Source organism: Danio rerio, chromosome 21 (assembly GCF_049306965.1).
Source record: "Danio rerio strain Tuebingen ecotype United States chromosome 21, GRCz12tu, whole genome shotgun sequence".
Classification (NCBI taxonomy): Eukaryota; Metazoa; Chordata; class Actinopteri; order Cypriniformes; family Danionidae; genus Danio; species Danio rerio.
In genome coordinates, this window is record NC_133196.1 from 43,250,583 (window position 1) to 43,277,102 (window position 26,520).

Here is a 26,520-nt window from a genome sequence, read left to right on the forward strand (position 1 = left end):
AGTGTATGTGTGTGAATGCAAGGTTGTATGGGTTTTTCCTGGTGTTGGGCTGCAGCTGGAAGTGCGTCTGCTGCGTAAAACATATGCTGGACAAGTTGGTGGTTCCTTCTGCTGTGGCGACCCCTGATAAATAAAGGGAGGAGCCAAAAAGAACATGAATTGGGCTGCATATCAAAACCATTGTGTGTTGTAGAATGATAGCACTAATAGTCTCTATGATGTATATATTTTACAATGTTCATAGTCAAGTCATTTAGGACGCTGTAGTTCTGTTTAGGTAAAAACATTTATTGAAAACTTGTGGAGATAAACTGCTCTCTGGTTACATTTTGCATTCACAGTAAAAATAATGCAGTATTATGAACTGTTGATAAGCTATTTACATTGTTTTCTCAAATCCTGCTCTTTGCATTCGTTGTCAAGTATCTAAACATAAGGTGTCAACAGATATGCAGAATTTTATTTGTTCTGAATACATCAGTTATTAATAAAAATTAGAACTGTTTGAAAAGAGAAATTGCACATAATATCATTCATTCATTTCTTGTCGGCTTATTCCCTTTATTAATCCGGGGTCGCCACAGCGGATTGAACCACCAACTTATCCAGCAAGTTTTTACACAGTGGATGCCCTTGCAGCCGCAACCCATCTCTGGGAAACATCCACACTCACATTCACACCCACACTCATACACTACGGTCTATTTAGCCTACCCAATTCACCTGTACCGCATGTCTTTGGACTGTGGGGGAAACCGGAGCACCCAGAGGAAACCCACGCGAAGGCAGGGAGAACATGCAAACTCCACACAGAAACGCCAACTGAGCCAAGGTTCGAACCTGCGACACAGCGACAGCACTACCTACTGCATCACTGCCTCACCCGCACATAATATCAATCATATTGATATTATTTGATAGAAATTGCACAGAATAGAAATCCCAAATTACAATAGAAGTTGCATTATAATTTTGCATTATAAATTTAGCTTTATCTAATCATAGCATAAATGTTTTTGGTTTAAGGCCCAGGCAAAAATTTCTCTAGAAGTACTCAGCGGTGTCCTTTAGGATTCTCTGTCCCAATGCACAGGCTTTTGCTTCCGGCCCCCTCAGCCAAAATCACGCTCAGTTGTTTGACAAATCTGGGTTCGCATTCCAATCCTTCCCCCTGTATTGTCTCCATAAGCCTCTGGGCCCCATGGTCTCATTTCCCCACCCCTGATGAAAATGATTTGTTTGCCCTCTGGAGAGCATTTCAAATTAGTGCAGCGTTGCTAAAAATTTTGTCACTAATATCTTGATTTCTTGAGAGTGATGTCCAGTCAGAAAAGTTGAAGTTTGTCAGGATTCACTCACAGATCAAATGTTAGTGTTTCTGCAGGCTTTCTAACCTCTGTATTATAATTCACTGCAGACAAGATGTAAAGAGAGTCACTTACTTCTAAACTGACTGTAACAGACCAGTGCAAAATTCAATGATCAACTGAAGTGAGTGAGCTAAAGAGGTTAAGCTTTTAAAATTGAAATGCATATTTTTCAGGTTACTACCCTGTAAGAGCAGTTGCACTTTTGACAAATAACAACTGACATTCTGTCTGTGACAATTATTTCACACACATTTTGTGTCAAAGACAAATAAAATCATTTATTTGGTGCTATATAGAATCTGAAAATTCTGATTTTATTTTACATGTTCAAAATAAAAAATCAAATAGACTATACTTTGGTATAATAACTATTCACACACACACACACACACACACACACACACACACACACACACACACACACACACACACACACACACACACACACACACACACACACACACACACATATACACACATACATAAAAAAAAACTATTCCCGGAAAGTTTCACAACTTTCACAAAGCGAGTACCATGATATAATTAACACAACAGATATAAGAGCTTAAAAGGCTGCATGGAATTAAAAATAAATAGAAAAATAAATAAAACATTTTTAACCTATCAAAATATTAAATCTGCTTTGGTGGATTGTTTAAAAATTGCATTGCAGTTAAAGCCCTGTATTAATATGCTCATCTAAGATATCTAACAAGCATCTCATTTAACACAATTCCTCCAGCTAATATAAGCACCATTAACAAAACTGCAAGTCCTCTACGAACAATGAGCTGTTTGGTGGTCAAAACTGCCCCAACTGTGGTCTTTGCACCAGCCTCAGATATTCCTTCCCCTCCTTTACTAAGTCCTTCCAGGTCTGTGTTTGCATCTGTCAGGCCTTCTTCAGTGATCTGAGACTCCTTTGCTGCTTCTGTTTAATAATCAATCACCAAAGAACGTCAGCACTGAACGAAACATAATGAACATGATCATATAGAGCAGCACAGACAGACAGTACCTTCAGTGCAGCCCTTATTTTCCAAACCAAAGGATTCATCTTTGGTCTCAGTGAGTTGAACACCCGCTCTGATCAAAGCCTGAAAATGGGTAGACAAAAACTCTAGTCAATCCAAATCCAAACACAACTATATAGACTTGGAAAAGAAACAACATTTTACTTCTTGAGTTGCTTTTTTCCAGTCCAGTTTGTAAATGAGGATGATGAAGAACAAAGACTGTAGGAAGACACAACCGAAAAAGCCAATCCAGAGGCCTAAGAAAAACAAAATGTTGATTAATTTCAACTTTTGTGTCATATTTGTACTCTTCAGACAGTCAATGGAGCGATCAAAACCTTTAAAGTTAAATTAGCTTCTACAATGGCTTAGATAAGTGTAAAAATTCTCCAGAAAATGTTTAAGATGTTCGTTTATAACCACAGGAAATACACTAACAATGTAAAACTTCAAGAGTTCACACTTTGCTGATGATTGATAGTAAAGCTAGTTTGGCGTGCTGTCCCGGGAGAGAGCCCTGAGCTTATAAGATCCTCGAGCCCTGGGCTCCCTCCCGCTGCAAGGCGAGAGGGAAGTTTGAGCTCAGGTAGATCTCGATGACTCCCCTTCTTGCTTGTTGTAGCTAAGTGTCGGATATGTATGCTGAAAGGTGTACTCAGAGTTTAGCTAATGTATTTTGATTAATTGTTTAGAGTGCTTGTTTTTGAACTGTGGGAGGAAACCGGAGGACCCGGGGAAAACCCACGCGACCACGGGGAGAACGAGCAAACGCCGCACAGAAATGCCGTCTGGTTTGGAAAGGAATTAAACCAGGGGCATTCTTGCTGTGAGGCAACAGCGCTAATAGCTGGCCACCGTGATGCCCGTTTGAAAGGAGGGAAAGTAGGGTTGGGTGGGGGGGTTTCTTCAAGACGAAGATATTGAGATGAGAAAAGTCTGGTTATTTATAGTGAGTTAAGGATCGTCTGATAGGATAATCAGTCATTAGCTAAAGTTGGAACAGCTGTGAACAATCATAAGCATGTGATCCTCTCGAAATTTGTTTATGAATAAACTTCACTTAGTTTTAAACAATTCAGATGCACAAACACACACACACATATGTTTGTAATGGTGGTTTATAGAGGCTCACCAAAGTTGCAATGTATTTTTTACAGTAAAAAAAAAAACACCCCCCATTCACATGGGCGTCAGCTACAATGCTTCCCATTCACTTTGAATGGGTGTCGTCAGGCGTTGCCGAACTGCATTGTGGATCGGTCTGCGCTGCTTCAGAGGCGTTGCTCGCTGCAGAAGTTGGGACTTTCTCAACTTTGCAAGCGTTGACAGAAGAGTCAGCCAATCAGATCGCTGTATGCAAATACACCAGCTCAGCAGTAGCCGATTGCTGACTAATTTCATTGGCTGACGCTGCTATGACGATCGCGTCAGCCCCAACTTCAGACACACCCTCTGTCAATTGTTGACGCTGAAGCCTCGTGTGAATGGGGTGTTTATTGTATGAGCCTACCTCACCCCTGCCCCTAAACCCATCCCTCACATTAAACCCATGGTAAATGTTGAACGTCAAAAGATACTGTTAATTAAGATTGAGCTTTAACCTCATTACAAACCGCTATTATTGCTGACGATTTTTGATTCTGATGAAACCTAAAATAAATTATTCATTGTCCACAGTGTGTATTGAAGCTCTACAGATCCCGTGGCACAACTGAACGAAATGAAATCAGAACATAGGAACCGAAGGGATTGTTTGGGTTGTAGGGGTTCATATGGTGTCCATTCGATTTGTTAATATGCAGAGAAATTGGATTTAGGTTGAAAGTATGAAGGAGTCTAAACAATCAAAAAATACATTTTCAACTATCTCCAAAAGAAGTTGAAAGCTCAATATGTTTTACACAACATTTGCTTTCAGCTCTTTCCACGCGTGATTAGATTGGCAACACTTCAATGTGTTTGTAATCACCTACCAATTATTCCCATGCTGAGCGCAAACATCAGAGATACTCCAGTCGGGAATCCCACAAAATAATATCCCACAATGTTACAGAGAGCACCAAGCAGCTGTTTTCCGGCACCTCTGACAATGCCACCGGTAATGCCCTACAGACAGAAGAAAAAAACTTACTTTGACGATTGTCCTATTGTCAAGATAAAATTTCTGAATTTCTAAAATGTCTACAAAGTTAAAGTATAACGTAATTTAAACAGACAAAGAAATTGGAACATTTCTTCTTTTTATATTACACTTTAAAATAGAGCTGACTATAGTGACTAGTTTGTTAAAAAAAGCAGATACGAATAAAAAAAGGTTAACTGTTCTACATGACAAAGATTGAAATTGCTTGTTTAATTAAATGTTTTAGATCAGCGATTACGCTGATGCGTTAAAACCAACCACACCATTGTTTTTCTTGTAAAATTCCCAATGAGTTTGATGTGTCAAATGACCCTCTTCCTGTTTAAAAAAAACAAAAATTGGATAAAAGATGGCCGACTTCAAAATGGCCACCATGGTCACCACCCATCTTGAAAAGTTTGACCCTTCAAATATACTAATGTGCCACAAACATGACGTTAATATCACCAACCATTCCCATTTTATTAAGGTGTATCCATATAACTGGCCCACCCTGTACATAAACACCCAAGGGGTCCCAATCCATTACAAAAAATATATATAAACGCAAGGCTGATGTCTTTTTATTTGTTATATTGAATGTAACCTTTTTTTTTTTCTTCTGTATGTTATGGATAAAATCTGATGATATATTTAGATTATTAAAATTTACTTGATTTTGGGAAATCACCAAGCGACCCCCCCACCCACCATTATCCCTCAACCCCTCCAACCCCCAGTTTTAAATTACCTCAACAATTTGATTATATGTTATTAAATGAAATACACATTATTTCTGTTTTAAAAGTCACTAAAATAAATTCTTTATGAAATGTTAATCTAACAAAACAGTATTAATAGTCACAACAGAATAGCCTAAATACAACAAAACTAAATCACAATGGAAAAATAAATGCACATTACGATATACATAAATCCATTTTGCTCACAAAATTTAATGATTTTTTAATGGAAACAACATATAATATACATTATCTTCTGTAGTGCAGAATATAGTTGAATATCTTACCGCTATGGCATCAAACAGATGAAAGAAGCCATACATGATCATGACCTGTGAAACTCTGCTCACTATTTCCCTGTGTGAGAGAGATTATTTAGAGAGAGATTGTAAGAGAGATTTATTTAAGCACAAAGAGTCTATTCTATTTAGAAGGTGGGCTGCCAAATCGTTTTGCAGTATCTCCTATTTAAATGAATACAACCCTGCTGAAAAATCCAGCTTAAACCAGCCTAGGCTGGTTGGCTGGTTTTAGCTGGTCGACCAGGCTGGTTTTAGAGGGGTTTTGGCCACTTCCAGGCTGGTTTCCAGCCATTTCCAGCCTGGTCTTAGCTGGTCTGGCTGGAAAATGACCAGTCAAATCCAGCTAAAACCAGCTTGACCAGCCTGATTTAAGCTGGATATAGCTGGTTTTGGCTGGACTCCCAGCTTGGCTAGGCTGGTCAAGCTGGTTTTAGCTGGTCATCTCCCAGCCTGACCAGCTAAGACCAGGCTGGAAATGCCTGGAAACCAGCCTGGAAGTGGCCAAAACCCCTCTAAAACCAGCCTGGTTGACCAGCTAAAACCAGCCAACCAGCCTAGGCTGGTTAAAGCTGGATTTTTCAGCAGGGAAGTGACCTTATTGGTATATAGTAATTATAACTAGATATTAAAGATTGAGGACAAACTTTATGGTGGCTTGAAAAGCCGAGTCTGAATGTTTGAAGTGGTTTTAAAGTGTAAATAGCATGTTATTATGATTCTAGCTTGAATTACTATGTTACTAGCATGGTTCTAGCATGAATAAGCATGTTTCTAGCATGATTCTAGCATGAATTAGCATGTTGTTAGCATGATTCTAGCATGAATTAGCATGTTACTAGCATGATTCTAGCATGAATTAGCATGTTGTTAGCATGATTCTAGCATGAATTAGCATGTTACTAGCATGATTCTAGCATGAATTAGCACAGTGGTCACCAAACTTGTTCCTGGAGGTCGGTGTCCAGCAGATTTTAGCTCCAACCCTAATCAAACACACCTGAACCAGCTAATCAATGTCTTACTTGGTATACTTGAAACATCCAGGCAGGTGTGTTGAGGCAAGTTGGAGCTAAACCCTGAAGGGACACCGGCCCTCCAGGACTGAGATTGGTGACCCCTGAATTAGCATGTTACTAGCATGATTCTAGCATGAATTAGCATGTTGTTAGCATGATTCTAGCATAAATTAGCATGTTACTAGCATGATTCTAGTATGAATTAGAAATACACAATGCCCAGTGTAAAGTGTTATATTTTTATTTAACAAACTTGATCGCTAAAAATACTTACTCCTCTGTGGTAAAAATGTATGCAATAACATCTTTGGTACATCCGATTAAGGTGGCAACCACACAGGAAACAAGTACTAGAAAAGAAACAGTAATAAAATGATAGCCATAATTAGAAATGTTATTAGTAAAAGTGTTTTAATGCAAACATACATACTGAATAGTTATTAGATCTGGTAAATGTAGCATAATTCATAGAAAAGATGTAAAAACAGCCACAAACCTCCACAGACTAAAGCTACTTTGGCAGACAGTTTGGCTCGTTCTGTGTTTCCAGCTCCAAGAGCATTTCCCACCCTCACACTGGCGGCCACCGCAAATCCCAGAGGAAACTGAAAGGTCAAGATAATGAAAAACTAAATAACAATATAAAAAAAATTAGTTCTTTTCAACCTAATCAACCCACTCCAACTAAAAGATTAAAACATGCCTGTGTGTCACCATAGCAGCAGATTAAATGCAGACGGCTGCTTCTCACTCAGAGCTGTTTATGATAATGAGGGAGAGATTGTCACTAATGGGCGAAGCTTTCCCTCTCTGATGACATGCACAAAGAAAAAAAAAAAATCAAAATGTTTCTAACAGGCTGTTTTGATGAAGTGTGATTATAAAAACAGAATTAACTAATTTGAACAATTAGAGCCTGCACATCTTCACACACTGTTGCCACACAACTGCGTTTAAACCCCTTCTAAAATTATGTTTGAACGATAGGTCCCATTTAAAGTGTCGTTTTCAGTTCTTCGTTATTTAAGGCAATGTGTTTCCACACAATTTTCAAGTAAAGTCAACTATTTGGGTTAAGAGAGTATTTTGAACATGCTTTTCAATTATTCCTGCGGCTTGATGTAATAATCTCAATTAGAGGGTGGATTAAAGATGTGGTTGCTTAGCAACTGTTGCAGACTTCAAGTTTGACCTTACAAAACCCTCTCTCTCATAAGGATGAATCTGCATCTTCAGTAAAGTGTGTTGTGCAGTTGGATTCCTGTGCATGCTCTTCGGGCAAACATGAAAATAATACAGTAAATAAATACAATACTTCATTAAGACTTTAGCAAATTGATGTAGAAAAAATAGTGTATATAATCCTTGTTAAGACTATCTATGCATGTTTTGGCCATATTTCATTGGAATCTTAAATTATTCATATTTAAACCCAATTCAAATGACATTGTTGCAAATCTGTTTGACTCTGACATTCAGAAAGTATTCATAGTGCTTTGCTTTTTCGACAATATTTATGATATATGCTTATTTCAAAATAGATAAAATTCATTTATTTTCTCAAAATTCTACACTCAATACCCCATAATGACGATGTGAATAAAAATTTTTTTGAATGTTGCAAATTTATTAAATAAAAAACCTGTACATGTACATCAGTATTCACAGCCTTTGCCCAATACTTTGTTGATGCTCCTTTGGCAGCAATTACAGCCTCAAGTTCTTTGAAAGTGATGCCACAAGCTTGGCACACCTATCTTTGGGCATTTTTGGCCATTCCTTTCTGCAGTACCTTTCAAGCTCTATCAGGTTGGATAGGAAGTGATGATGTACAGCCATTTTCAGATCTCTCTAGAGACGTTCAATAGGATTTAGTTCTGGGCTCTGGCTGGGCCACTCAATGACATTCACCGAGTTGTTGTAAAAACCACTCCATTGATATTTTGGCGGTGTGCTTTGGGTCATTGTCCTGCTGGACAACAGATGAACCGTGGCCCCAGTCTGAGGTCAAGAGCACTCTGAAGCAAGTTTTCATTCAGGATGTCTCTGTACATTACTGCATTCATCTTCCCTCTATCCTGCCTAGTCTTCCAGTTCCTGCTGCTGAAGAACATCCCCACAGCATGATGCTGCCACCCCCATGCTTCACTGTAGGGATGGTATTAGCCTGGTGGTGAGCGGTTTCTGGTTTTCTCCAAACATAACGCCTGGCATTCACTCTAAAGAGTTTAACTTTAGTCTCATCAGACCACATAATTTTGTCTCTTATGGTCTTGAAGTCTTTGCCTTTTGGCAAATTCCTGGCGGGGACTGGCTTCAGTCTGGTCACTCAACCATACAGGCCTGATTGCTGCACAGATGGTTGTCCTTCTGTATGGTTCTCCTCTCTCCACAGAGGAAAGCTGTAGCTCAGACGGAGTGACCATCTGGTTATTGATTACCTCGCTAAGGCTCTTCTTCCCCGATCACTCAGCTTAAATGGCCTGGCCAGCTCTAGGAAGTGTCCAGGTGGTTCCAAACATCTTCCACTTACAGATGATGGAGACCACTGTGCCCATTGGAACTTTCAGAGCAGCAGGATTTTTTTCTGTAACCTTCCCCAGCCTTGTGCCTCGAGACAATCCTGTCTCGGAGGTCTACAGACAATTCCTTTGTCTCCATTCTTAGTTTGTGCTTTGACATGCACTGTTAACCCTGGGACCTTATATAGACAGGTGTTTGCCTTTTCAAATCATGTCTAATCAACTGAATTTACCACAGGTGAACTCCAATTAAGCTGCTGAAACATCTTAAGAATGATCAGTGGAAACATAATGTACCTCAGCTCAATTTAGAGTTTCTAGGCAAAGGCTGAAAATACTCATGTACATGTGATTTTTCAGGTTTTTCATTTTTAATAAATTTGCAACAATTTCACAAAATCTTTTTTTCACATTGTGATTATGGGGTATTGTGTGAGGAAGTTTGAGCAAATAAATTAATTTATCAATTTGGATTAAGGCTGTAACATAAAAAATGTGGAAAAAGTAAAGCGCTATGAATACTTTTCGGATGCACTGTAGTTCAACAATTCATACTTTTCCCTAATAGCAGTTAAAAAGTTAAGCATAATTGTATCATTATTTACTCACCCTTTACTTGTTCCATCCCTATTTGACTTTCTTTTTTCTGTTGAACAAAAAAAGAAGATATTTCAAAGAAAGCTGGAAACCACTGACTACCATAGAATTTGCTTTTTTTCTAGTATGGAAGTCAATGGTTACAGGTTTCAGCTTTTTCAATATCTTCTGTGGTGTTCAAAAGGAGAAAGAAGCCTATAAATGTTTGAAACCACTTGAGGGTGAGTAAATTGTCATTTTGGCTAAACTATTCCTTTCAGTTATTAGTTCATAAACTTGAAGAAACATGTATTACAATCTTTATCTTTCATTCCATAAATGTTCATATCTTACTCTCTAGTATTATGGGGGAGCCCAAAAAGGCATAAGGCAACCCTTATAACAAAGCAAAATGACAAGTGATTCTTAAGGTGCAGATGTTATTCACAGCAATGAATTGACATGATTTTTATAATCTGCCATAAAAACCAAAGCAGATATTCCATAAATGCAAATAGCACCACAGGAATACACATAAAGATGACACAGATCAATGATTTAGATCCTTTGATCAGATAATCAAACAATGGATTTTGGTCTGACAGAGTAAGCATAGCTTCGGTTGCAATGTATGATTTGGTTGCTGCCATCAACCCATGTATCTGTTTTCACCTCCCATGCAGAGGATAACAGAATACTATTTGCTAAAGGAAAAAGATACTTAAAGTAATGTGGGAAAACAGAAATGAAACACGTCTTAGTTCCACAGTTTTGTCAACAGGTTCTGATTTCAGTTTATCTTTCGTATTTATGTAACGGTAATATCCTGACCCATTGACCAGCAAACAGCTGGCTCTGTTGGGTCTGAGGAGATCCTGAAACCAAAATATGTGTACAGTTTCTTACTTCCCAAGTAACTTATTACACCTACCATATATGCAATGGTGGCCAGTTCATACACAACTGACTGGGCTCCCAGCTCCGTCTCACTGATGAGCCCTACAATCCAGAAGTATCATCAAAATCGTACATTTAAAGGAACAGATGAGGAATTTCTGTTAATTTACTTGATTTTATGAATTCCCAATGACTACATTTTCATCTAAAATATTATTTAATGTTTTACTGAAGAACAAATTTTGACAACCCGTTAGTAAACACATTAACATATGTTCGGTAACACTTTACAATAAGGTTCATTAGTTAATGCATTTACTAACATGAACTAATCATGAACAACACATGTACAGCATTTATTAATCATATTTGAACATTTACTAATGCATTATTAACATTCAAGTCCATGCTTGTTAACATTAGTTAATGCACCATGAGTTAACATGAACTAACAATGAACTACTGTATTTTCATGTTAGTAAATGCATTACTTAACCTTAACTATTGAGCCTTATTGTAAAGTGTGACCAGTTGTTCAGTTTTGTGTGGACTATAATATGCAGTAGTTTGCAAACCTGCCAGGAATCCACCAATCTCATACGTCCACCACTCCACACAAAGCATGAGCATGCTGGGAAGAGCCAAACGGATGAAGGCACCCCATTCTTGCAGACAGTCACGAGACCAGCCTAAAACAACAGAGAGAGAGAGTGATATGGCAGATGGACATGACGATTCCAACACTGACTGTCTAAGAAGAAAGTTTTAAAAGCAGGGTTCCCACTTTAAGTTAATTGTCAAATTTCCCTGAATTTTCCCTGCCTAAAAAAAAATTATAATTTTCATGATATTTTATAAACAGAAAAGATATTGCTGTTATGTTTGTATATTAATACTATAATAATACTAATAATATAATCTGTCAAAATAAGATAATTATTAAAATAGTTTTAGCTTGAATATCGTTTTGGATGACTTTAATGCACAATATGAGAACCACAGCTGAAGATTTTGAAAAAGATCTAAGGTGTTTCCATGCTGTGAAGTGCACCCAACTTTACATTTAGCTTTTTTGTCACCTACTTTTTAACATCCAGTCTTTAAAGCAGTCATTTTGAAGCCAAAGCTCAGAAAATCTATATTATTCTGGCCAGTAATTATTCATTCCATCATTAAAACTGTATTTAAATTACTTGTCTGATTACTTTGTCCAAAAACTAACTAAATTACTCAACAAATATTGATTTTTTATTCAATTCAAAAACATCCATATAAACCTCAATGTATAGACAGTTGAATTTAAACTTTTAATTTTTTAACACAGGAACTTTTAGTTTTATTCAATAAAAAGCAAAACTTAAAACTTAACAAATGTTGAAATGTCATTTCAAAGCAATGACATCATTTAATACATTCTATGTATTCTCAGTCACTTCTTACTCAGTTAATTGTTTCATGAGCATAAGTAAGTAAGTAAAGGTTTATTTATAAAGCACCTTTCATATGCATTAACTCACAAAGCGCTTTACAATAAAAAACAGGTAAAGGAAAACATACCAATAAAAGAAAATATAATAAAGCAAGTTAAAAAATCCAATTACAGAAACACTAAAAATTAAAAGCTTGACCAAAAAGATATGTCTTTAAAGGGTCACGAAACACCAAAACACATTTTTTGAGCTGTTGACAGTTGTATATGTGTCCCACACTGCTAAAAACACTATTAGGACACCTATATTTCACAAAAAAAGTGTAAATTGGTTGTTTTTGCGTTATTTCAAGCAAATTCGTACTTCCGGTTTAAAACGAATTTTTGAAGCTGCGTCACGGCCATGACATAATAGCGTGGAATCCAGCGTGCAGACTGGACGTCTGTACTAGAGTGTGTCTTATTACGTCTTACAGTGTGATGCATTAATGCATGAGTAAAGCTTGGTTCAAACCAATCAGCGCGCTCTATTGAGCAACTTCATTAATATTTATTACTGTCACAGTGTTTAGACAACTGAGGCCCCGTTTACACTAGTGCGTTTTAGTTTTAAAACGGCGTTTTAGAATGAAAACGATCCGTGTCCACACTCGCGTTTTACCAAGCGTTTCTGAACTGCTCTCCGTCCACACCAAAACGCTGAAAACGCACATCACGTGACCACACAGACACTCTCTGGCAAGCGCTGCAGCTCATCTACCCAGATGAGAGCTCTGCTAGTCGGACTTCTCATCAAGCATCTACCGCTGGATCTAATATCTCACTATATTTATTAAACGGGATATTTCATTCATCTTGTTGTCTTTATCTAACGACATATTCCCTGACTTTGGTCATTAGAATCTTACTTTTTCTCAGGTAACGTGTTTTTGCTGAGCGCAAAGATAAGTTAATGATTAATGTAAGCACGTAAATTCTGTATATTGACTGATTGCTTGCCTTTATTTCCTATAATGTAAAAACTTATTGTATGTTATACTTTTATAATGGCCATTATCGATTATTAAAACTGATATTCAGCAAAAGAGAGGGTGTGTTTCTTATTTTCACTGAAATTGAAAGGAGGCAGTTGTTATCGGCTCCGTTTTGTTATAAATATCCACACAGTGAAGATGGTGCTCATATATGCAGCACGACACCTCAACATTTCTGCTGTCTGTTTAGTTGTTAATATTAAAATGAAAATAGGCAGTTCCTTAAATCATGTATACAATTTATTGTTGAGAAAGTGAAACAACGAAGCCAGGGTGATGTGAATGAAGTTATAAAGTACACTGTTCCCTTTGAAGATTTACCCGTGTCCTCGGTATAGTCTGTTTTCCATATCAAACTGAGAAGAAGAGACTGCAGCCTTGATCAAACTTGCGAAGTCTGAACTTACACGGAGAAGATGCAGGACTGTACTGTGTGTGTTAGGCTACTTAATATTCAGGAAAAGCCCCAATCAGAGAGGCGAATGTCTACAGCCCCGCCTAGGTTTTCAGATGTCTCCGTTTTCCATCATCCACACTGAGACGGAGCAGCAGCGTTTCAGAATGAAAACGGCCTCTCCAGCGTTTTCAAAACGCTCCGTTTTCGGCGCTCGAGAACTCCGGCGTAGTGTGGACGGTTGGCGTAACCGTAGCAAAACTTATGCGTTTTCAAACTGAAACGTGAAAGTGAGCGACCAGTGCTCTTTGTTTATTCAGTTTGTTCGTATCGAACAAACTATTGCACAGAGTGTAAACATGGTAGCACCACAACCAAACTTTAACCTCGTGTAGGATTTTCACCGAATTTTTGGCTTTCTGACGCTACCTGCCGTGTGCATCTAAGTTTCCGGGAAATCATGAGTTTTTTTTCTCTCATTCGCCGTGCGGTATCAAACATTGCATGAAAAATACAAGCTTACAGCAGTTCCTCGAATCAAATATCTCGTTTTTAGCAAGGGACATGAATGAATTCCCTGAATGAAAGAGCCAAACTGCAGTTAAAGTCCACCATTTAATAATTTGGCAAATAATTCGACTACAGATGTCCATGTAAACACAGTCACGGTCTTTCTCCTCTGCATCCTTGTTTGTTTTGCCTCTGTGAAAATCAGCCCATGCCCAAACCGACACTCCCATTTTTATGCAAATTTTTACAGACCTTGCTTTTTTCACTCCTGCAACACTCCCCCCTAAACAGAGCCGGACACGCCCAGTTTCCTGACTTTTTCCAAAAAAAATTTGTGAACAAACCCTGCTGAAACAGGGGGGTTTCATGGCTCTTTACAATTACATGATATTCCATGACCCAATGGAATCCTGTAGAATGAACCTGATGACACGTGACTCGTCAGAAGCATTTTAGTGAACTCTCCCCTGGATCATGTTAAGCAGTCACACAGTACACTACGCTTTCTGGTCAAATATTAAAAAGGAAAAGAACATGCTCTGCACAGCACATAAACCTGTTACACATTGCTCCTGCAAGTTATGTAATCATCTTTTCAGTAACTCTGCAATGTGAAAATGTTTTAAATAAACAAATATAATGTAACTGATTAAATTTTTTTTTAATTAATACAGTAACATGTAATGTTTAAGCAGTCTCCATAACTAGATTTATGTATGCAAGAATCATCTCAGTTGCCTTAAAATGAACAGACAGTGTTAATATCTGACTTCTTTTATTTTGATATAATTTTGCATAACCTCTGGATAACGTTCGAGGTTACAGAAGTAACCCTTCGTTCCCCGAGGAGGGGAACGGAAGTGCCATGAATGGGAGGATTCGGATCAGAAGCCGCTTATCTGGAGAGTATTGAACGGGCCAATGAATGAAATTAATTGGCAGCGTAAGCTTGCGCAGGTGTGCGACATCTGCAATCATCTCAGCATATAAGCACACCTGAAGCCAGCAGACGCCATCCTTTTAAGCTGAAGAGACTTTCAAACAGCTAAGGGACAGTCATTATGGCGACGGAATATGGCACTTCCGTTCCCCTCCTCGGGGAACGAAGGGTTACTTCTGTAACCTCGAACGTTCCCCTTCGGTTGGGGAACTTCAGTGCCATGAATGGGAGAATATGGAAAGCGCCATAATGACTGCACCTTACCAACACCCCCGATGAGGAGATAGTCAAGCAAGCGTGACGCACCCACATCATGGGGGGCGCGGTCCTCCAACGTGTCCCTGGCCCTAATTTATCCTACTTCAACAGAAGTTTTACGGATTTAGATATATTTTTTGGGAAGTCGTGAGCATCTAGATAATTCTAGGAAATACGACAGTACGTTGGGAAGCGTGCAATCCCGATAGGGAGGACGCTGCGGAGGCCATCCGTTACCCAAGGGGGGGATAGATGGCAGAATTTACCTATGGACTAGCCCTAAAAAGGGGGAGTACGCATAGCAAAGAGTGGTTAGCGGAGAGGGAAGACACGGGTCCGCCCAGGGGGGGACTTAACCGTGGCGGAATAAGCATATGGGATCGCCTAGTGGGGATCACGCATAGCAGGCACCTATACCCAAAACGCGGGCTGACCAGCGGGCAGACCTACAACGTAGTGGGCCAGCAAGTGACTCCTCCGCTGAGTCAGTGCTGGGGGCCACGGAGGAATCTGCAGGGCTCACCTGACGGGGAACTTTACTGACAGATAAAAAAGGCGCACGTACCTCCGTGTTAGGGAGAATGGCGCAGCAAGCGTGTTTCAACACCCTACCGAGTTGTCTCCTCAATCACCAAAGGGTTACCTAATACCCTTGAGGAAACCGGCTCCACTCGCAGATTGTAAAACCTTGCAAATGTGTTGGGTGTCGCCCAGCCCGCAGCTCTACAGATGTCTGTTAGAGAGGCGCCGCGTGCATGCGCCCAAGAGGATGCAACGCTCCGAGTGGAGTGTGCACGTACTCCCGGGGGACACGGCTGACCTCGACTCGAATAAGCGAGTGAAATGGCATCCACAATCCAGTGGGATAATCTTTGTTTCGATACGGCACTTCCCTGCTGCCGACCGCCATAACAGACAAAGAGCTGCTCAGATGATCTAAAATTCTGAGTACGGTCCACATAAATGCGCAGAGCGCGAACTGGACAAAGTAAAGAAAGGGCTGGGTCTGCCTCCTCCGGGGGCAGCGCTTGCAGGTTCACTACCTGATCTCTAAAGGGGGTGGTAGGAACCTTGGGCACATAACCGGGGCGGGGTCTCAGGATAACGTGAGAGTAATCCGGCCCGAATTCCAGGCACGAGTCACTGACCGAAAATGCCTCCAGGTCCCCGACCCTCTTGATGGAGGCCAACGCAACCAGCAGAGCTGTCTTCAGGGACAGAAATCTTAGAGATACTGATTCGAGTGGCTCAAAGGGATCGGATCGCAGACTCGTGAGAACGAGGGCGAGATCCCAAGAGGGCATGAGAGGGGGGCGAGATGGATTAATTCGCCTAGCACCCCTAAGGAACTGGATGACCAGGTTATGCTTTCCCACGGTGCCGCCAGCTACCGCGCTATGATAAGCGGAGATGGCGGCCACGTAAACCTTGAGAGTGGAGGGCGACAGCCTGCTGTCCAACTTCTCTTGAAGGAAAGAGAGCACAACACTAATCTGGCAATTTCGGGGGTCTTCTCTGCGAGAGACGCACCATTCAGTGAATAGACTCCACTTCAGGGCGTAGGCGCGCCTCGTGGAGGGGGCTCTAGCCTGAGTGATGGTATTAACCACCGCAGTCGGTAGGTTACCTAAGTCTTCCTCGCATCTAGGGACCACACGTGGAGGTTCCAAAGATCGGGGCGAGGGTGCCAGATGGTGCCCTGTCCCTGAGAGAGTAGGTCCTCTCTCAAAGGGATCCGCCAGGGGAGGGCCGTCGCGAGGAGTGAGAGCTCTGATATCCAGGTCCGGTTGGGCCAAAGGGGCGCAACTAGCAGAACCTGTTCCTCGTCCTCCCTGACCTTGCACAGAAACTGCGCGAGCAGGCTCACTGGGGGAAACGCATACTTGCGCATGCCCCGAGGCCAGCTGTGGGCCAGTGCATCCGTGCCGAGAGAGCCCTCGGTCAGGGAAAAAAACAACTGGCAGTGAGCGTTCTCGGGGGAAGCAAACAGATCGATCTGGGCCTCCCCGAATCGCGCCCATATCAGCTGAACAGACTCGGGGTGGAGTCTCCATTCTCCAGGGCGTAACAGCTGTCGTGAGAGCGCATCGGCTGCACGATTGAGCGTGCCTGGGACGTGAATGGCGCGCAGCGATTTCAGCCGCGGGTGACTCCAGAGGAGCAGACGGCGGGCGAGCTGAGACATGCGGCGAGAGCGCATACCCCCCATGCGGTTGATATACGCCGCCGCCGCCGTACTGTCCGTCCTGACCAGCACGTGTTGCCGCTCCAGCACCGGTAAAAAGCGGTGGAGAGCGAGGAACACTGCCAACAGCTCTAGGCGATTGATATGCCAATGCAGCTGGGCACCCTTCCAGAGGCCCGCAGCCGCATGCCCGCGACACACGGCCCCCCAACCCGTGTTGGAAGCGTCTGTTGAAACAACAACATGGCTGGACGCCTGTCCTAGAGGCACACCGGCCTGTAGGAACGAGGGGTCGTTCCAAGGGCTGAGGGCGCGGCGACACAGCGCAGTAACCGAGACCCGGTGTGTGCCCGCGTGCCATGCGCGTCTGGGGACCCGATCGTGAAGCCAGTGCTGAAGTGGTCTCATATGGAGCAACCCGAGCGGCGTGACGGCGGCTGCGGATGCCATATGCCCCAGGAGCCTCTGAAAGAACTTCAGTGGGACCACTAGTTTGCTGTCGAGCTCCCTCAGACAGTTCAGCAACAGGCGAGCGCGTTCCTCGGAGAGGTGCGCTACCATGGTGATCGAGTCCAGCTCCATCCCGAGAAAAGAAATCCTCTGCACGGGGGCGAGTTTGCTCTTTTCTCGGTTGACCTGAAGCCCCAGTAGGCGGAGATGCCGAAGCACCTCGTCCCTGTGCATAATCAATTGCTCCCGCGAGTGGGCTAAAATCAGCCAGTCGTCGAGATAATTGAGTATGCGAATGCCCGCGAGCCGAAGGGGCGCTAGGGCACCCTCCGCGAGTTTGGTGAAGACCCGCGGAGACAGAGAGAGCCCGAAGGGGAGGACCTTGTACTGCCATGCTCGACCCTCGAACGCAAACCGCAGAAATTGGCAGTGGCGTGGAAGAATGGAGACATGGAAATACGCGTCCTTCAGGTCTATGGCTGCAAACCAATCCCGAGGACGAACGCATTGGAGAATGCGCCTCTGCGTGAGCATTCTGAACGGCAGCTTGTGCAGACAGCGGTTCAAAACGCGCAGATCTAGGATTGGCCGTGACCCACCGCTCTTTTTGGGTACGATGAAGTATGGGCTGTAAAACCCACTCTCCATCTCGGCTGGAGGAACCGGCTCGATTGCACCCTTCGCCAGGAGGGCAGCAATCTCCTCTCGCAAGACAGGGGCGGACAGGGGGTTGACCCTGGAGAAATACACGCCCGTAAACTTGGGGGGCCGTTTCGCGAACTGAATCGCGTAACCGAGTCTGATTGTGCGTATGAGCCACCGCGAGGGGCTGGCCCGCGCTAACCAGGCAGGCAGAGCCCTCGCTAATGGAGTCATCGCTACAATCGCTGACGTACCAGCGGTGGGGCAGCGCGGAGTGGGTGTGCTGATCCGGGAAGCACGAGGGTCCCGCGGAAAAGCTGGAGGAGAGCGATTCGCTCTGGCTCCGCACCCTGACTCCGGAGAGGGGGCTGGAGGGCTGAGGGAAAGGAGACCGTCCCCCCAGCGCTCGTGAGCCACTGGCGAAGCACGTAGAGTCTGCGAGCCGGAAGGCAGCGCGTCCCGGACTGGCAGAACTCGTGCAGTCACATCCGGGGAAGGGAAAAAGTGCTCTTTTACTGATGTTTTGGTGGCACTGAAAAGTACCGTTGTTATCGGGGCCCCGCCCTCCAGCGGGGAAAGAGCAAGTTTCCTCTTCTCCGGATGGCCTGTCTCAGGGACGCTTCGCGGTCCGTTTACCGGACTTAACGGCGCCCTGGGCAGGAGGGGCTGCCTGCTTTCGAGGTGAACGCCGCGCCCGCTTGGCCGGAGGCGCAGGCGGGGGCGGGGCAGCACTCGTTGGCGGGCGCCCTCGGCGAGGAACAGCGGAGGTGGATGGCTCGGCGGGCGGAGCGGGCTTACGGCCACGCCGATAGATGACATTGCCCATCGCATCCGACTGCTCTTTCACCGCCTTGAATTCCTGGGTGAATTCACCGACGGTGTCGCCGAACAGGCCAGCCTGGGATATGGGCGAGTCAAGAAAGCGAACTTTGTCAACGTCGCGCATATCGGCCAGGTTTAGCCAGAGGTGGCGTTCCTGAACCACAAGTGTGGACATCGTCCTCCCCAGCGCACACGCGGCGGACTTAGTAGTCCGAAGAGCATAGTCGGTCGCGGTGCGCAGCTCATGTAATAAGCTTGGGTTGGACCCGCCCTCGTGCAGCTCGGCCAGCGCCTGCGCTTGGTAGCGCTGGTAGGTGGCCATCGCGTGCAAAGCAGAAGCAGCCTGGCCCGCAGCCTTATAAGCTCTGGCTCCGAGGGAGGCAGACAACCTACAGGCTTTGGACGGGAGGCGGGGCAAACCCCGCCACGTAGAGGCGCCGCGCGGACAAAGATTGACCGCGATAGCGCGCTCCACTGACGGGATCGCCTCATACCCCCTGGCAGCTCCGCCGTCAAGGGCGGTGAGGGCGGAGGCACTCGCAGCACGGGCAGAGAAAGGTGCCCTCCAGGACTGCGTGAGCCTACTGTGCACTTCCGGGAAGAAGGGGACGAGAGGCTTCGAAGGCTTCGCCTTCTGGTCCTCTACGTAGCACCCATCTAGTCGGTCCGGCCGCGGAGCTGGGGGATAAACCATCTCCAACCCCACGGCCGAAGCAGCCCGGGAAAGCACGGCTAACATGTCCGCTTCAGGATCCGATTTGACAGCGCTCACCTGCCCGGAGGGGGCGAGCGGGTCCGGATCTTCGTCGGACAGTGAAAGCCCACCCTCCGATGCCGCGGAGGACATCTGATCTCCGGTGTCAGCGAGTGTGAGAGCTACAATCTGGTTAGACGGATCACTCTCACCACCCGAAGCTTGGATGGAGCGCCGTGAGGAGCGAGAGGTCCGCGAGCCCGTGGGCGGCGGATTAGCTCCCGCTGAAACCCTCAGATCTGCCCGAGCGCCCGCTGCTTTTTTAGAACAGGAGGCAACTGGGGTGGCTCGCTCTCTTGCGAAAGTTAGCCGCGATCTTAGCTGTGCAACGGTCATGGCATCGCAATGACGACATGAACCGCCCGCGAGCACCGCATTAACATGCTGGACCCCCAAACATGCAATGCAGTGATCGTGTCCATCATCCGGAGACAGGAAACCCCCGCATCCAGAAACGCACAGTCGGAGCGCCATCCTGAAAAGGACGTGCTGCACGACTGTGTTGCTCTTTTAGGAAAGTTGCAACTATACGCACCGCTCTGGAGGACCGGACCCAAAGAACCGCAGGCAAGGGAGTAACCCAGCTCGACCGTCTGCCACCGCGAAGACCCACTCTGGACCGGGAGACACACTCGTTCGCTCTGAAGTGCTGATCAGCAAGAGGAACCCTCATCGACTCACTCAGAAAGGATCTGAAGCGAAAAGGATGGCGTCTGCTGGCTTCAGGTGTGCTTATATGCTGAGATGATTGCAGATGTCGCACACCTGCGCAAGCTTACGCTGCCAATTAATTTCATTCATTGGCCCGTTCAATACTCTCCAGATAAGCGGCTTCTGATCCGAATCCTCCCATTCATGGCACTGAAGTTCCCCAACCGAAGGGGAACTGTTTTTCTACTATCCTTGTATCTTTTAAGTGTAAATCACTTTAGGAACGGGCTATATGCACACAAACTTTTAATTTCAGCCGGCCAGCCTCAGGGCTTCCGGTTAACTGTCTTTCCATTATAAAATTGCCATGCTTAAGGTCTGATTTCTTTAAAAATCAGTTATCTTCACTGACTGATAGATACATGATGTAAAGTGTGTCTCAGACCAAACAAGAAGCACTGCGTTAAATTCTATTTCCCCCCACCATTTCTTTAAAATATGTCAGTTTATTTTACCCCAGCATGTTCAATGGAGCTGCCTTCTGATCCTGACAGCGCAAGCAACCACACAATCTTTCATCTCGTTTTACACTTGAACAATTAAATGAATGCTTGAGTCTATTTAACTGAATGTATTGTAATTACATTACAACATCGATGCTGGAAAAGCATACCATATAAAATTGAAAATAGTCCCATTAAGCTTTCACCGGAGTTTTATAATTGGCTGAAAAACCCTATATGTGCATATAGCCTATTAAGTTTTAAGGTGTTATGTGAAAATAATTTATTATTATTATTATTATTATTATTATTATTATTAAAGAATGCATTTATAAACATTTCTTGAACATCATAAGTTTTTTCAACTTTGTGTTTCAGATCATAAAACATACGGTCTCTTCAAAAAAGGAAATGATAAACACTCACCATCCCAGGTGGCTTTATGCAGGTTTTTCCAGCGGATGTATACATAAAGAAACACAGCCAAGGAATACTGGGAAATGGTGTTTGCTGCAGCAGATCCTCTATTGGTTTAAAAGAAACAGAAAATACCAGTAAGATTAAAGAAATCTGATCTTATATTTACTTTTAAGGATCTAAAAGGTGATGATAAACTAAGATCCCAGGAAACAAGCTAAAACAAATCTAGTCAGCTTCTTACGCCACACCAAGTTCAAGCAGATGAAGGAAGACGTAGTTTATTAAAGCATTGAGGATGTTTCCTGCGGCTCCTGTGATCACCTGAGGCCAGATAATACCCTAAACAAACAATACACATAAAATCACAGTCATATACACCGACGGGTTCATCTAAATTGAGTGAATGTGATTTCAGCAAGTAACTGGATTAAAAGTTAACTTGGAACAATATTAGAGTCATGTAAAATGTACTGGCTATTTTAACTGACTCATAATTTCCCTATTAATCTTTGGTTAGGGTTTTAGGGAAAGAGTAATGCTTTAGTTCTGAACAAGAATGTTGTCCCAGGATCAACAAAACATGCATGCCTGAACTTCACAACTAAAATCACAACAACCAGTATGTTAACTAATGTCGAGTTCAGACTGCATGATTTTAGCCCCGATTTTGACTCAGCGACAGCTTTCAATAAATCGCTGACAAATGCCTGAAATCACAGACAAATCGGTGTTCGTTCTCGCGAGTAACAATCACACAGTATGAACTTTCAAAGACGCAATATGAGAGAATCGCAGATGAGTTGCCAATGATATCTGGAGCTGTCGGCGATTCAAATCAAGCCGTGGGAAAAGAGGTCTGATTGAAAATAACATCAACGATCACCTACAATCAGTCAAGCAGAAAACAGCATTCCTTACTGTGGGCGGTTAGGGGGGAAAGTTTAAAGCACTTATTTTCAATTTATTTGGACCCTAGAAATTGAGGAAAAATACTCGAAATTTGGCAGGAGCAGAGTGTCTGTTTGATGTGGCATCTGAGCAATACACACAACCTTGTCCAACCCAAGCTCATTCTGAAAACGTAGTCCCGCGGACGTTTATGGAGACAGCGGAATACGTCCCGGGGGGTACGTACGGCCGCGTTTATTAACGCTGCGGGGCGGTGTGACACTGTTCCTTCTCGCGCTTTCCTTACCTCCTTGTGGAGGGCTTCCCCGCTGCAACCCGTTTGTCCACTTAGCTCACAGTGAACGTCGGCAGGCTCGAGATGCAGAGAGGAGTCGACCACAGCGACCGGTTTCGAGTCCGGGGAAGAGCAGTTCCAGCAATCAGATAAGACAAAAACAGAATCCCAAAAATTAAGTGAACGAGTTTCGTGACAGGGTGAGAACGCGGCGAAATCCGAAAATGCGGTAGAATAAAAAAAATCAGGGCTTTTATTTTTTTGGACGGCGTATGTGAACCGATTGGCCGGTCGCGCAGTCAATCATTCGGTCAGTCGGACAGCGGCCTCCAGCAGGTTCACGCTCGCGAGAGGCGTCTGAGGTGCGAAAAAGCGTGCAACGGCGGCCTCTCGCGGATTCGCGAAAACAAAAACTGCAGCCGTACGTACCCGCCGGGACGTATTCCGCGGTCTCCAGAAACGTCCGCGGAACTACATTTCCACAATGAGCCTGGGTTGACCTTGTCGAAAAATTAAAAAAAACAGTTTAAGATTAATTTCTCCCTTCAAAGACAGGGTAGCAAAATAAATACATTTTCTACCCCACTAAAGGCTTTCTCACTTTGTAGTTAATAACATGATGTGTATTACGTGACCTCGCATTGTTTTCATTTCTTCTCGCGTGTGTTTGGTTGTGAAAAGTAGTTTGGACAAAGTTGTTGGCAATTTTTCCTATTTTAAAGTCATGCAGTGTGAACCACCTTATCGCCGAGACATCTTGCAGTGTAAACAAAGCATCGACGGAACGCTAGCCCAGATAGTCATGCATTGTGAAAACATCCAGGACTACATCACGACTACTTTGAAAATCATGCAGTCTGAACTCGGCATAAACTTATTCAAGTCAAAATTCTGATATAATTTTCCTAAATCACTTTAATACATGAATTTACACAACTAACAAAATTGTATTTGTTAAAACGGGTAGAAATAGCTTTTTAAAATAATAGTTCATGCAAAAATGAAAATTCTGTTATCATTCACTCAACCTTGACTTCATAAAAGTTCCATAGCAGTTTGAGTTTTTGGTCCCACTTTATATTAAGTGGCCTTAACTAATAGGTACTTACACAGGAATTAATAGTTTGTTACAATGTACTTATTGTATTTACTGTGTTCTTATGCTTGACTAAATACATATATGTAATTACATCTGTAAATAACTTTTGTAACTACATTTGTAAATACACAGTTGACCATCCCTTACACCTTAACCCACCCTTAAACCTACCCATACCACCAAACCTGTCCATAACCCAACCTCTATCCCAACTCAAAAGCACCAAAAGTGTTCTCAAATACATTATAAACACAGTAAGTACATTGTATTTATTTTTTTGATGTAAGTACATAGTAGTTAAGGACACTTAATATAAAGTGGGACTGAGTTTTTTGTTGTGTTTAAACACAAAAGAAGATATTTTAAAGAATGTTGGAAACATGTAACCACTGACCTCCATAGTATTAGTTTATCCTACTATGCATGTTAAAGGTTTAAAACATTCTTTAAAATATCCAATTTTGTGTTTAACAGAACAAAAAAACTTAATATTATGGTTAGAACAGTTCAAGGTTGAGTAATTAATAGCAATTTGGTAGATTTGGTTAACTATCCCATTAATATAACGGCATTTTTAGTGAAGTGTAGCCTATGTACAAACTATATAACAATCGAGTCTGGGTTTACCTGATTTTGAAGATACCGTCCTTGCAGCTGATACATAAAAGCAGCCTGAAAGACATTTATATTTGTTATTTTTACCAAGATATAATGCAACATTTATTTTTATAGTATAAGAGGAATTAACATTTAAAATGTGTCACTCACAGGCAGAGCAGGCATGAAAATTTTCACATACAGCTGTGACAGACTGTTGAGAGAGACAGAAACAAGAGTTCACAAACAGTTAACGAAACTGACATGACTGTAAATTCATGTGACTGTCACACATCCACATTATATGACATCAAGATTGACCTTATTTCACAATACTTGCATCATCTGCTACCACTGTATTATGCTAACAACTGTTTAATCAGCAGACTTAGGAATCTAATGTTGTTGAATGAGAGACCTGGCCACATTGGGACTCTGTCGGACAGCCAGCAGGATGGGCTCTGTGTTGATGAGCAGCGCCCAGCAGGGGAAACAGGCCAGCAGGAGGATGAGAATCCCTCTCTGCAGTATCACACCCACCCGCTTCAGATTATTACTGCCAAACGTCTGCAGGAGACACAATTTGATTGAATGACACTCGAGCACAGCTCACTCTCACATTACTGAACATTGACTATCAGACCTGAGAGATGAGCGTATCGCATGCAGACGCCAGTCCAGAGCCGATGGAGATGCCCGTCACATTGATAACCTGTCAGCAATAAAGATGCGTTTATAAATGTAATAAGTGATTTAATGAAAGACACTATATATAAGTTCACTTGTAAACTCACAGCAATAGCCAGAGCCACACCGGCTAATTCAGTTTTCCCCAAGTGTCCACAAAACACAGTGCTGACAAAGCTGATCAGAAAGATCATCAGCTGAGAGATAAACTGCATTAAAAAGAGAAACACTTTCAGGAACTGATACAGGTACTAGACTTTTGCACTTTTTTAATATTAAAACCACACTACTGTATGTGAATATATGTATATGTCACGTTCCCTATTCTACAACGAATGTGAGAAGCTGACAATTTTTCTGAAGTAATACTTTGTTTTTGTTGTTGATTAACAATATATTAAGATGGATTTTTAGATGAATATTAGATGCAAAATAAAAATCTCTCTATTTATAGTTTTTCTGCCAGGCAATAGTATGAAAAATACTGTCATAAAAACGGAAATGCGAACAAAACATTGAACTAAAATTGCCACCCAATAAATAATATCTGATAGTATCATATACCCATGAAAACATTGTTTCTGATGAACCTCAATTTTAAAGATGTCATCTCTAAAAATTAATGTCAACTGACCATTTTATCTGATAAGGTGCAGTCATTCGAATTACTTCTAGTTCTATGCAATAGTCATATTGTTTTTAGTTAAATATCGACATTAAAAATAACCAAGATAAACGAATGCTTTAGAAAGATGTCACTAATGTAGTTAACTAATTTCAACAAATCTGACCTTCGGGTGTATGCTTCATTATTAACATTGTAAAACGGCACTGAAGTTAAATAAATACTTATATTAGTTAGTTAATACGTTTAAATAACTTTAAACTGGAATAGCTTTTATAAAAATGCACTATTCATGTACTTACCACTGGTCCAGCCAGTTTTAAGAGCTCTACAATTTCTGTTTTATAATTGACTGGTAACAAACTCCGGAGTTTCTTGCGACATCCTCCACAAAACTTCTGTGTACTTGACGTTGACAGAACATCGTCACATTTCTCCTGTTTCGTGTCTCCATTCATCTGAGTTACGTTGTAACTGGTAATACTGTCCATTTTCGTTATGTATACAGTTTTCAATTTCCACAAAGCAGCTTATAGTTGGTCACAGAACAGCAGAGCATCTGCACGAAATGAACTGCGTTCAATGATGTGTTAAACGTTCATTGCAGAAGGACGTCTGGGAAGATGTCATAGAGGAGATACTTAATAGAGTGTGGTAGTAAGTTTAGCCCTGCCTGCTTCTGCTCAACTCCACGAGGTTATTACATAAACAGACTCACTGTGTGCTCGGGTCAGGTTTCATTAAAGGGACCCCGACATTCAAAGACAAAGGTC

At 42.6% G+C, this 26,520-nt stretch overlaps 1 protein-coding gene across 2 annotated transcripts; it reads right to left on the reverse strand.

The window, feature by feature from the left end:
• Positions 1-267: 267 nt before the first annotated feature.
• Positions 268-26,520, reverse strand: slc47a2.1 (solute carrier family 47 member 2, tandem duplicate 1). Of its 2 annotated transcripts, none has more exons than XR_012396565.1 (17): positions 26,050-26,520; positions 25,230-25,331; positions 25,079-25,147; positions 24,854-25,002; positions 24,607-24,649; positions 24,466-24,510; positions 21,798-21,895; positions 21,563-21,660; positions 11,140-11,253; positions 10,599-10,666; positions 7,066-7,174; positions 6,789-6,919; positions 5,539-5,762; positions 4,360-4,492; positions 2,549-2,643; positions 2,389-2,467; positions 268-2,301 (listed from the first exon to the last, which is right to left on the reverse strand). XR_012396565.1 is itself a non-coding variant. In NM_001080179.2 (17 exons), the coding sequence occupies exons 1-17, from the start codon at positions 26,236-26,238 to the stop codon at positions 2,066-2,068; spliced, it is 1,773 nt and encodes a 590-aa protein (NP_001073648.1). In that variant the 5' UTR covers positions 26,239-26,357; the 3' UTR covers positions 1,796-2,065. The 2 variants fall into 2 exon arrangements, 1 of the variants encoding a protein (NP_001073648.1); NM_001080179.2 differs by having other exon boundaries at positions 1,796-2,301; positions 5,539-5,608; positions 6,844-6,919; positions 26,050-26,357.